The sequence below is a fragment of the Cannabis sativa genome, chromosome 5, assembly GCF_029168945.1.
Source record: "Cannabis sativa cultivar Pink pepper isolate KNU-18-1 chromosome 5, ASM2916894v1, whole genome shotgun sequence".
Taxonomy (NCBI): domain Eukaryota; kingdom Viridiplantae; phylum Streptophyta; class Magnoliopsida; order Rosales; family Cannabaceae; genus Cannabis; species Cannabis sativa.
In genome coordinates, this window is record NC_083605.1 from 19,524,913 (window position 1) to 19,538,417 (window position 13,505).

The 13,505-nt window shown below is 34.5% G+C and overlaps 1 protein-coding gene and 1 non-coding gene across 2 annotated transcripts; one reads left to right on the forward strand and one right to left on the reverse strand.

Annotated features, from left to right (window-relative positions):
- Window positions 1-591: 591 nt before the first annotated feature.
- On the reverse strand, window positions 592-1,203 carry LOC133038203 (uncharacterized). Its single transcript, XM_061116289.1, has 2 exons — window positions 867-1,203; window positions 592-755 (listed from the first exon to the last, which is right to left on the reverse strand). Exons 1-2 carry the CDS (start codon window positions 1,201-1,203, stop codon window positions 592-594), a joined length of 501 nt encoding a protein of 166 aa, XP_060972272.1.
- Window positions 1,204-6,576: 5,373 nt separating this feature from the next.
- LOC115698410 (small nucleolar RNA R71) lies at window positions 6,577-6,680 on the forward strand. The gene has a single exon (XR_004008158.2). It is a non-coding gene; the product is annotated as a small nucleolar RNA R71 (small nucleolar RNA).
- The last annotated feature ends 6,825 nt before the right edge of the window (window positions 6,681-13,505 follow it).

The window sequence follows — 13,505 nt, forward strand, 5'->3', positions numbered from 1 at the left end:
TTTTGAAATTTGAATTTGGTTTGTGTAGGGTTGAATGAGGGGGAAAGTGTGAATTTATAGAATTTTTCGTCAGCAAGTCGCGACCTGGCCACAGGCTAGTCGCGACTTGCTAATCGAGGAAAATTTGTCGTTTCTGGAAAATCAGCAAGTCGCGACTGAGGTCGCGACTTGAGAAATAGGTCGCGACTAGGCTTAATGCTAGTCGCGACCTCTCGGGCTTCTTCAGTCGAAAAAAATAATTTTTTTTTTTTTTTTCACGATTCAATTAAAAAGAAATAATGTCTGGTACTAAACTAAAAATTGAAAATACTAACAAAACAATCAAAACAAAATAAAACTTGGGCTGCCTCCCAGAAGCGCTGTGTTTATCGTCATGCAGCTAGACGCTGAGCCTTGGATTTCAAAGTGGCGCCAGGATCATGGCGGACTTGGCTTGGTCAAACTAACCTCCCAAGTAGAGCTTTAACCTTTGTCCATTGACTTTGAAAGTTGTTGGACTTTCACCTTTTAACTCCACCGCTCCATAAGGAAACACCTTGACCACCGTAAATGGTCCCGACCATCTTGATTTCGGCTTTCCAGAAACAGCTTTCAGCCTTGAATTGAAGAGTAGCACTTGCCGTCCCGTTGAAACTCTTTCCGTATTAGACCTTTATCGTGCCACTTTTTAGTTCTCTCTTTGTATATCTTGGCGTTTTCATAGGCTTCGTTCCGAAACTCATCTAACTCATTCGACTTGCGGTAACTTTTCTCCCCTGCAGCTTTTAGTTCCATGTTGAGAGTCTTCATGGCCCAAAAAGCTCTATGCTCTAACTCCACCGGTAAATGACAAGCTTTTCCAAACACCAACCGATATGGGGACATGCCAATTGGTGTTTTGAAAGCTGTTCTGTACGCCCACAGTGCGTCATCCAACTTCCTTGACCAATCTTTCCTTGATCTTTGCACCGTTTTCTCCGTAATCATCTTAATCTCTCGGTTAGAGATTTCTTGGCCATTACTTTGGGGATGGTATGGTAAAGCGGTTCGATGTCGAACACCATATCTTGAGAGGAGTGCTTCAAACTCGCTTGTTACGAAATGGCTCCCTTCATCGCTTACTATTGCTCGAGGAGTACCAAACCGAGTAAAAATGTTCTTTTGTAAGAAGCTGAGAACCTGTCTTTCCATCATTTTCGAGGTGTACTCGAAGCTTCGACCCATTTAGACACATAATCAACAGCCAAAAGAATGTACTGATTGCTAAAGGATGAAGGAAAAGGACCCATAAAGTCTATTCCCCATCGTCAAACAATTCAACTTCTAAAATTCCTGTTAAAGGCATCTCGTTTCTTCTTGAGATATTACCTGTTCGTTGACAACGATCACATGCCTTTACAAAAGTAGTAGCATCCTTGAATAGCGTTGGCCAAAAGAATCCACTTTGCAACACTTTTGCAGCTGTTCTATTCCCACTAAAATGTCCCCCACATGGTAAAGCATGACAGTGATTTAGGATAGAATACATCTCCTCTTCAGAACACATCTCCTTATGATCCGATCGGCGTTAAAGGCTTGTAGAGGATTGGTTCTTCCCAATAGTAATGTTTCACCTCAGAAAAGAATTTCTTCAATTGTTGACGCGAAAACTCGGGTGGAGTTATTTTAGCAGCCAAGAAATTAACATAGTCAGCGTACCAAGGTACCATCAGGTTTTCCCTCACACTAAAGAGTTGTTCATCAGGAAATTGCTCATTTATTTGTACCTCCTTTGTATTCTGACTCTCTTGCAGCTCTAATCTTGACAAATGGTCTGCTACTGTGTTCTCAGTTGCCCTTTTTATCTTTTATCTCTAAGTCAAACTCTTGAAGTAAAAGTACCCACCGAATCAGTCTTGGTTTTGCATCCTTCTTGGTCATAAGGTATTTGATTGCTGAATGATCTGTGTAAACAATTACCTTATTTCCAATTAGGTAGGGCCGAAATTTGTCACAAGCAAACACTATTGCCAGCATTTCTTTCTCTGTAGTGGCGTAGTTTAATTGAGCGTCATGCAGAGTTCTACTAGCATAGTAGATTGTGTGGAATACTCTGTCAACTCTTTGACCCAGAACCGCTCCAATGGCATAGTGATAACTCTAAGATTTAGAGTTATTATCATATCTTTAAGCTTGAATTTAATGTGAATTGTGGATCAATTAATGTTTATATTGTGTAATTGTGTCTAGTTTGTTATGTCTTTGTAATAAATGAAAGTGTGTGTGTTAGTAAGTGTTAAATAGACTTATGTTATTGTTTTTATGTGTTTTTGCGTAAAAAATACAAGAATAGGTATTTGAAAATGTTTGGGACAAGGAGAAAAAGGAGCAGAAAAATGATTATTGCTGACTGGCATTGCTGTAGCACTCATCGCGTAGCAATTTGTCAGCCCAGTAAGTTTATTTTGGCAGAATGTCCAGCTGGCTTTAATGAAAAGAAAAACGAGCTGAGGTGGCGGAATTTGGCTAGTGACTCAACAAACATGTGGAAAATGAAGGACAAGTGGGTGATGATTGGGATTTCCAATTAGGGTAAACTTTGGTACCCTAATTGGGGAGCAAAAGGAAAAAAAAGGGGTGAAGAATAAAAAGAGTGTGGCTGCACTTTGAAAGGGTACGAAAGAAATACAGCAGCAAGGATAGAAAAAGTACAGAGGAAAAAGAAAGAGTACAAGGATAGAAGAAGAAGATTGAGAAGAAGGAGAAGAAGGCAACATTCAAAGAAAGGATTTGAGCTCATCACTCATTTCCCTTGCTCTCTACTTCGTTTGTATCATTTCCTTCTCTTCAAGTTCTCTTTAACTCCATGAACAATATGTTTTCTAGTTTTGAGTTTTTAATTTCAGCTATGCACTAAACTTTTTGAGATTTGGGTGGTTATGAACCCTTGTATGGACTAGTGTTTTGATTTTGCAATGATGAAGTAATCTTGGCTTAGTTCAATTAGTTGTGATGAAATGTTGAATGAATGTTAATTTTTGGCCATTTTTAACATTTAGCAAGCTAGATCTTACTTGGAAAAGTAAGACCTAGTTGAACCCTTCTAATTGATGCATGATTTTTACCTTTACTTTTAGGTATTAATTAGTAGTGAAATAGGAATATTTTGCTACCATGTATAACTAAGGATTTGATGCTCTATTGGGCTATTTGTGATCTAAACTGATGTAGGAATGCATTGTGAGATTGTGAATGGTTTATTGCAAGTTTTGGAAAAAGCTTGCTGGTTTTTTTGAAATCTGTTAACTTTCCCAGGATTGCTGAGTCATTGCTGTGTCATTGCTGTATCAACTGGGACATACAAGTGGAAATTAATCACCCAAATCTATTTTCCTAATCTGAAATTACCACCATTTTAATCACTTTTAGTTTCTTATTTTTAGTTTATTTAGTTTAAAAAATTAGTTCTCAAGTTTAGATTCAAGGCTATAGATTTTTCTCGTGAATTATATGTGTGACTTTATTTTATTTTTATCTGAAATTCTTGGAATTACTTTTAGTTGATTTAACATTATTTAGTAAAAAGTCCCTGTGGAGACGAACTTTGATTACTTATCATTGTATTACTTGTTTGTGATTGTGTACACTTGCGCAATTATAAAGCAATAGAATTTTCACAACACATAGTCACTAGCATCACACATCAACTCAAACGGCAGTTCCCAATTTGGTGAAGTTACTATCGGTGCTGTAATCAATTTCTCCTTTAAAATCTTGAAAGCTTTTAAACAATCTTCTCCGAACTCAAATGGAACTCCATTTACAAGTAAGCTCGATAAAGGTTTTGAGATTTTAGAGAAGTCCTTGATAAATCTCGCGTAGAAGCGCATGTCCCAGGAAACTCCTCACTCCTTTTACGAAACTCTGGAGGTGGCAAATTTTCTATTGCTTCGAGACCTTTGCCTTATCCACCTCAATTCCTCGCTTTTGAAATTTTGTGCCCAAGAACAATTCCTTCTGTTACCCTAAAGTGACACTACTCCCGCCTTTAACACCAAGTTAGACTTCTCGCACCTTGTTAGTACTTTTTCCAGATTTTCCAAACAATGATCAAAGGAAGAACCAAACACTGAGAAATCATCCATAAAAATTTCAATACAAGATTCAATCAAATCTGAAAAGATAGCCATCATACACCTTTGAAAAGTGGCAGGGGCGTTGCACAAGCCGAAGGGCATTCTTCTGAAGGCAAAGGTACCATAAGGACATGTGAAAGTAGTCTTCTCCCCGATCTTCGGGCGCTATAAATATCTCGTGGTACCCGAATATCCATCAAGAAAACAAGAATACTCTTGCCCCGCTAACTGTCTAGCATTTGATCGATGAAGGGCAAAGGGAAGTGATCTTTTCTTGTTGCCTTGTTGAGTTTCCTATAATCGATGCGATCCTCCAACCGAAGGACTGTTCTTGTAGGAATCAACTCATTCTTTTCATTCTTTATCACCGTCATTCCACCTTCTTCGGGACCACTTGCACCGGCTAACCCACTTACTATCCGAAATAGGATAAGCAACTCGCATCCAACCACTTAACTACTTCTTTCGACTACTTCTTTCATGGGTGGATTGAGTCTTCTTTGAGCATCAATAGTTGGTTTGGCGTTGTCTTCCATGAGAATTCGATGCATCACCGTTGAAGGATCGATTCCTTTAACATCTCCTAGTGTCCAAGCGATTGCCTTGTTGTGAGCCCGAAGTACCCTCAAAGTCTATCGGTTTCCACATCGAGAGAGAAGCCGAAACAATAACTCGGCAGCTTTTATCTTGACCCAAAAACTCATACCTCAAGTGACTAGGAAGCACCTTCAATTCAAGTTCGGGGCTTTTCGCAGATGGCTTCAGCCTCTTTTGGAATCGCTCCCAATTCCTCAAAGTATCTCTCTCGTTCAAAGGCCCATAGGAGTCGAGCCACTTCACATACCCCATGACCTCTTGTCCTTCTTGCTCCGTCAATTCATCTTCGCTTAGACTTAGTTCAAGAGGATCATCTATGCCTTTTTCTCACTCACCATTTCATCAATCAAATCAATAAAGAAGCAATTATCACTTGCCTTTGGGTACGTCATAGCCTTTAGCACATTAAAGACCACTTCCTCTCCTTGGACTCTCAGCTTTAATTCACCTTTTCGAACATCGATTAAGGCTTGGCCATTGCCAAGAATGGTCTCCCAAGAATAATTGGGACATTGCTATCTTCTTCCATATCCAAGACGATGAAATCACTCGGAAAGATGAACTTATCAACCTTAACTAACACATCCTCAATGACTCCTCTAGGATGGGCTAGTGATCGGTCCGCCAATTGGAGAGTTACCGTTGTTGGCTTTGCTTCACCCAACTCAGCCTTTTAAACACCGATAGAGGCATCAAGTTAATGCTAGCTCCCAAGTCACAAAGTGCATTTATTCCCTCAATTTTTCCTATAGTACAAGGAATAGTAAAACTCCCTGGATCTCTTAGTTTAGGAGGGAGTTTCTTTGTAGGATGGCACCGCACTCTTCGCTAGAGCCACCGTCTCATAGTCCTCCATCTTTCTCTTCTTTGACGGGATTTCCTTCATAAACTTCACATAACTTGGCATCTCGCTCTAAAGCTTCAAAGAAAGGGAATGTTAATGTGAAGTCTTTTGAACACTTCCAGAATTTGGTGAACTCGCTTGTCCTCGTACTTGACTTTCCGAGCCTCGAGGATAGGGTATTTTCACATGGTGATCTATATTAATTGGTGGAGACCGCCGTGGCCGTGATTGACCTCGCCGCAGCCTTCGTTGGAGTGGGTGTTGGGGTCGACATCGGTTGCTCTTTATTCTCCTTTTCTCCATTCACTAGTTGTGGCAATTCAGGACCATCATAATTTTTACCGCTTCTCAGGGTAATTGCCTTGCAGTTTTCCTTGGGGTTTACTTCAGTTGTGCTAGGCAAATTCCCTTGAGGACGGGTTGCTACTTGAGTTGCTAGTTGGCCCATCTCGTGTCTGCGGCAGTGTCTTTGATCGAAGATTTAGTTTCGCCATGAATTGAAGCAAGAACTGTCTCCGCAAACTAGAATTTCCACCGAGGTTTGTTGCCGATTAAGCCGTTGATTCGATTCTCGGTTCGATTTCGTTGCCGATAGAACCCACCGTTTCTTCGTTGTTACCCCCGTTGAACCCATAATTGTCGTTGTTGTTACTCTGTGAATAGTTTCCAATGGCTTTAGCTTCATCCATTGGCAAATCATCCACATCAGCTTGGCATTCTGAAAAGTGATGGCTTCCCCCACATAATTCACACACAACTTGGGCTTGTTTAGCTTGCCCTGCAATTATCTTTGTCAATGCCTCAACCTGTGCTGTCAACTTGGTGATGGCATCGACCTCTAACACACCAAATACTTTCTTTGATTGACTCCTCTCGGTTGGCCACATCGTTGATTGTTTAGAGCCATCTCCTCTAATAGATCATATGCCTCATTAGCACTCTTCCTCATAAAGGCTCCCCCAAATTTGCGGCATCTATTAAAGTTCTTGTATTTCCTACCAACCCATTGTAGAAGCTTGTGGACCAAAGATCCACTTCTCTATACCATGGTGAGGCACTTTCGATCAAATCTTTAAACCTCTCCCAAGCCTCATGGAGAGATTCATTATCTTGTTGGCAAAAGTTATTAATTTCTCCTCTCGCCTTTGCGTACTTGGCCGGAGGAAAGAACTTTGACAAGAATTTCGTTGCCGCATCATTCCAGTGGCAATAGAGTTGGGTGGCAAGGAGTTTAGCCAACTCTTGGCTCGCTCTCGCAGAGAATGGGAACAAGCCTCGCCGAATAGCATCATCACTAACTCCATTAACTTTAAAGGTTTCACAAAGTTCCATGAAATTAGAGAGATGCATTAGGATCTTCGAAGGGAGGCCACCAAACTCGAACTCGAAGATTGCACCATCTCGGTATGGCAGTTTGATCTCAAAGTTGTTTGTTTCCACTTTGCCGGTGGCCGATACATGACCGCACTCCCGTCGAGTAGGGAGAATGTAATCTCTCAAGCCGCGGCCATTAGCTTGATCTTCTACCGCGCCACCATTGTTACCGTTATTGCCTCCATTGTTTGCGCATTGGCAACATGATGTACGAAGTTTCGGCGATTCTTGCCGGAACTCCCTCTTGCCTCTTGTTCTTTCGGTTTCTTCTACAAGTTTTCTCGATTTCGGGATCAACTGGCAATATCACTGCTTGTCCTTGACGGCGCATACACTTATGATTCCTGAAATAAATCAAGAAAATATTGCAAGAAAAAGGTTAGAAAAATCAGCAAGAGAAAATATACCAAAGTAGAAGTTAGTATAATTTTGTGTAATATCAATCTTTAAACAATTCCGCAACGGCGCCAAAAACTTGTTACGAAAATTCTGAAATTTATTACGCAAGTGTACGTATCAAGTAGTATCTCACGCAAGTGAGGTCGAACCACAGAATTGATTGAGTACTACTAAATTATAATTATGATTCTATTTGGTAAAATAATAAGTTGCAATTTTAAAAGTAAATAACTCAGAAATTAAAGAGAAAATAAACGAAGATTAATCAAGATGAGAGATTAGGAGGTGAATCCGTTGATAAGTTACCTATGTTATTGCCTAATTGCTATCCTTATCTCAATGTGAAAGACAGATTATAAATTAACCTAACTCTTTTCGCATCTTTTAGGTTCTAAATAATATGTTCTCTAATTAACTTCTTAATTAGATCAACACAAAATCAGCATTAAGCAATAATCTATTGGTCACTAGGCTATGTAAATACTGTCGTTTTACATCAAAACCTAGACTATCCAAATTTTAGCATTCCTAATTCTCACTTTTCAGATTTCGAATTAGGATCATAGAGCATGTAAAAGGTGATCAAGCTTACACATGAAATTAAACACAAATAAAGATAGTATTCACACATAAGATGAAGGAATGGCAACTATTTATTAACTAGGCATAAACTTAAACAACATTCATCATCCTCCCTTATTGGGAAATTTAGTTCATAATAACTCTAAAAACATCCATGATTAATTCAGAATTAAAAACAAACATAAAGATGAATAAAAAGGGTAAAAGAAAGAAACTAGAAGTTGGTATCGCTCCGGGTCTTCAAGATAGCTTCCTCTCCACTTTGCCTCCACTATTAGGTCTGTTTTTGCTTTTCTTTGACCTTCAATGTCGTATTCCTTATATAGGGATAAGTGGTGAGCCTCCAATTGAGTGAAAAATCAAAATTAGGTCAAATGCGATTCCAGGTACATAGTCGCGACTAGCATTTAAGCTGTCGCGACTACGTGCAAAACTCGAAAACCGAGTTTCGCCAATCTTACGAAGTCAAGCGACTGGTCGCGACTGCCAGAAAAAGGGTCGCGACCAGGCTCATCGAGGTCGCGATCATCGATGCTTCAGAACCAAATTTTCCAATTTTTCCAAGTTTGTCCCGAGTTTTCGCCATTTGACTGAATTCGAACTTTAACACCCCGGGAACCTGAAATAATGAAAATCAAGCGTAAAACTGCTCCAAAAGACACCAATAGACGAGATAATGCTAACTTTAAAGACCCGAAATATAGGTTAATTATAACCTAACAATAACAATGGATAATTAATAGCGTATCTATATCGTGGAACATATAGAGCGTTCTATATGACTGAGAGTGCAATTCCAAGTTCTATGCGTGGATGCAACAAGTAATTAATAAGTCAGTGGATTTACTTGGTAAATTCTTGATCTGCTTATTGGAAGCTCGGTTATATAGGCCCATGGTCCCCATACTAGTTGAGACCATACTGCTTGTAAGACTCAGTTAATTGATTTTAATTAATCAATTATAATTCTAAAATTACACTATGTCTAGTTTATAAATTTTCACTAAGCAAGGGCAAAATTGTGAAGAAAAGAGATTCTAGGTTTTATTTATTAATTAAGAGACTTTATATGTCTAATTAATAAATATATTAAATGACAATATTATTTAATAATTAATTTTTAGTTATTAAATAATTGGAATTGGCATTTAAGTGGTTAAATTGAAAAATTGGCGTTGTTGAGAAAATGGGATGGAAAAATGACAAAATGGCAAAATTACAAAGTGGGGCCCTATAACATCCTATGGCTGGCCACACTAGGAATTTACCATTTATTTTTCTATTATTTTAATGCCAAATAAATCTAACCTAAACCTAGGTGGTTACCTATAAATAGGTAGTGATGGTTTCAGGAAAATGATGATGCATCTCATTCCTTCAGAGAAAAATTCTAAGCCTTCTACCTATACCCTAGCCGCCACCCTCTTCCTCTCTTTTCTTCATAATTTTGAACCTTGAGTGAATGAGTGAGTGCCCACACACATCAAGTGGTATCTCAATCATAGTGTGGAAGATTGTGAAGAATCCAATCAACAAGAAGGAGAATCAGGCTCAAGAAGGAGAGAAAGAGATCCAGGTTTAGATCTTGGTGATGCTCTGCTACAGAAAGGAATCAATGGCTAGAGATCTGAATGGAAGGAGTCATTATATTCCGTTGCACCCAATGTAAGGTTTCCTAATCTTTATATGTGTTTATTTCATTGTTTTAGAATTCATATTAGGATGTTAATGAAACATACTTGTTAGTAAATCTAGATCATAGTAAAATATTTCCAACAACTGGCCTCAGAGCCATGCTAATGATTTATTTTCATGAAATATGAATTAAAACGATAATTTGTGTTGATTTGGATGGTTTCATGTTCCATGAAAAATATTTTTTCTGTTTCTAAAAATATTTTATTTGGATTCCTTGTGAAAAATTAAGCAACTTTGTTTTTTACGGAACTTAATTCCGATAAAAATTGAAAAAGATATGAATTTTTGAAAATTGGATGTCCATGGGGTCGAAGCTTGGTGCACGCACGCACCAGGAGCTTCAGACAAGACTCCTTACGCGCGCGGACAAGGGACGCCCACGCTGTCTGAAGCCATGTGCATTCAGACACGGACCCTGCTGTCCGCCCGAGGGTCACCCTACGCCTGCCGAGTTTTCCCGCACGTCCCACCCTGCAACTCCTTCGTGCGTGAGCGTCTGAGCCCATTTGCAGCCTCCTGGGCTGCACGTGCAGCTCCTGAGCAGCCACCTCACAAAAAATCCAATTTTCATGGGATTTTTTTTCCAATTTCAGATTTTTCAATTTTCAAAGCCTAATATCTACTTAAAATATTATTTTTATCATCTAAACCTAAATATCAATATTTTAAATTAATAATATTTATTTTTTAATAGATTATTATTAGTTTTGATATTTTAAGGTTTAAATTTAAAAATTGATTATTTTATTTTTAAATTATGGTTAGATTTAAAAATTTGTTAATTTCTTTAATATTTATATTTTATTTAATTATAAGATTAGATATTTTGATATTTATCATATTTTAAATAAAAAGATTACTTTATCTTTTTTATTTGAAATATTATATTAAAATTATCTATATGACAAATTAAATAATTAATAAATTTGAAATTAACCTAGATATTTTTATAAATATTTTAACCATAATATTTTCAAATTCAAAAGTTTGTTATTTTGTTAAATATTTAATTATTTATAAATTATAAGTTTAAAAATGATATTTTACTATTTTATATCATTTTACTTATTAGATATTTATAAATTATATTTTAAATATTTAAATAACTTAGATATTTTTGTAGAAATTTGAATATTGCTTAATTTGAGATATTTTGACATATAATTAGGATAATTATTATTTATTTATTATTTTATTCTTAAAACAATAATTATCTAACCATATCTATTTTAAAATTAGTTTATTTTATTATTTTAATTTTATTAGATTATAAGATTTGAAAATAATATTGAAGATATTTTTTTTTTCAAATCATTGATCTTATTTGATATTTAATTTAATTTGATAAAAATAATTCAAATAAACCTAGATATTTTAAATTAGTTTTCATTTTTGAATTTTAAATTTTGAGATTTTTTAGGGTTATTTTAACAACCCTAATTTTTTCAAAATTTAGTTGGTTAGTTTAGAGTGATAATTTAATTATATTAATATCTTATTTCACATTTGTTACATGGACAATGTTTGTTTAATTTTATATTGTTTATTAAAAACTTTTTTTTACAAACCTATTATTTATTTGATCTAAATTGCTATGATTAACTTGTTGACAGATCCAATGATCTGATTTTAATCATAGTCCAATTGTCAATAGATCCTATAAATAATTTGTAACAGGTAAATTTTGTACTTCTTTCATCTGTGTAAACCTAGTAACATGATAGGGCCCATCCAAATCATTTGACCTGTGTGAGCCTATATGTTTGCTATTGGGCTTAGATGCATATAGGAAGCCCATTTAAGTTTTACTAAGTAAATGGACTAGGTTGCTAAAATAAATTTTGACATAAGTAAATTTATTTAGGCCCAAATTAGAATTGGGCTTATTCAGTGAATAACAATTGTTTATTTAAAGATTAAATTCCTCTCCTTTGGGCCTTGTGTGAGAGTTAGGGGGCCAATAGCAGTAGGTACGACATACTGAACCCATCCCTCCCTCACATGAACTACCCCAATTGTGAAGGCCTATTTGCCTTATTTAAATAATTGTATTAGGTTAATTATATTAGTTTAACCTAATTAAAATTGAATTAGCAACATAATTAACTTTTAAAATATATGAAATTTATTTTTTATTTAATATTTTAAAGTTAATTTTAGAAAAACACTTAGTTAATGATATATATTCTAGATAGTTATTTCTAGTACTAACTATATTTTCTAATATTTAATTAGGAAAATATTTTAAGTTGTAAATTAATTATTTATTTTAGTTAATTTTGGACCAACTTAATTATAGAATATTTTTCCTAGTATTAAATTAGAATTAATAATTAAGTTTCTTTTATACTTGATTATTTAATTTTTGTATTTAATACATTTAATTAAATTGAAAAATTAAATATATTTAAGTTGATTTCATTCTTGATACTTAAATATTATTATTTTCATGATATTTAATTAAATAGAAAATTATATTAAGTTGAAAATTTTAATTTCAAGCAGCTTAAATTTGAATAATTTTCAAAATATATTTTATTTTATTTTATTAATCATTTTTATTATTATTTTTGAAATTGAATTTTTTATTTAAATGCAGAAAATTTTTGAATTTTATTTAAAAAATAGATTAAAGTTGAAAATTATTTATTTTAATTTTGGACCAACTTAAATCAATGATTTTTTTATTTAATGATTAATTAAAATAAATGAATTAAAATATATTATTATTAGAAAATGAATTAATTAGTCAATGAAAGTCTAGATAGATATTATCTGTTTTGCTTGAAGTATTTTTCTACTAATATTTAATTAAATAGAAAATTAATATTTAAGTTGATTTTCATCATGATACTTAAATATTTGAAATTTTCTTAATATTTAATTAAATAGGAAAATTATATTTATGTTGAAAATTATTTAATTAATTTTGGGCCAACATAGAATTAGAATAATTTTTCCAGGATTTATTTTTATTTTATTTTAAGAGCAATTTCGAAAATTGTATTCTTATATACTTCAATTTTTCAAAATGCAATATATATTTATAGAAAATTAAATTTGAGTTGTAAAGTAATTTAAATTAATTTTGATACAACTTAAATTGAATAATTTTTTAAATATTTATTGGAAATTATTACTAAGATGGAAATAATTCATTTTATTTTCATATCCATCTAAGTATAATTTATAAATATTAAATGAAAATTTATATTTAGAATTTTTTTTCTAAATTAGAAATTTTAATTAAACAAATATACATTTAAAATAAATTGATTAAAATAAATATTAGAAGAAAATATATTTTTTTAAATAATGAGCTTTATTATTATTAGGACATTCGATCTCCATTGTTGGTTCTACATAGTTATTGTTTTAGTGAGTAATCCTCCCTAATGGAGGAACGCTCATTAGCAATTTAACGTCGTAGAATCTCGAAAGATAAGTACTATTTGTAAGTATTTATTTTAGTATGGATCACCCTAATGGTGGCGACTTTAATAGGGCTTGCAAAAGTATGAAACAATGGTGGAAGCTCATAAGATAGAATGACCTTGACTCTCGCCTAAACTGGACAACGCTGGATTCTGATCTTGATCGAATAAAAAACTGCTAGAATGTTTATCATTTTAGATGAGCTGACAACTCTATTCAATGGATGGTATCTTTGACTCTCGCCTAAACGGGACACTGATATAAGTTTGTTGAAGACCTTGGAAATTATTTAGGATTGTATGTTTTAGTATTTTCGCTTGTCACTCCTACTTGCTATATGTTTAATAATTTCTGAATTGTGTGTGAATTTATATTGAGCCATGTTATTTTCTGTTATTAGTTGTAGTTTAAATTTTGAATCTTCATTGTTGGTCTAACTTCGCTTGTTGTTTTAATTGGACAAATCCCTAATGGATTGTCAT

Bases quoted from the DNA above. Each gene is read 5' to 3' on its own strand.
- LOC133038203 (XM_061116289.1), bottom strand. From the start codon at position 1,203: ATGGGTCGAAGCTTCGAGTACACCTCGAAAATGATGGAAAGACAGGTT. The intron at 756-866 runs GCATGTCCCCAT...TAAAAGCTGCAG, and splicing joins AGCTTTCAAAACACCAATTG to GGGAGAAAAGTTACCGCAAG.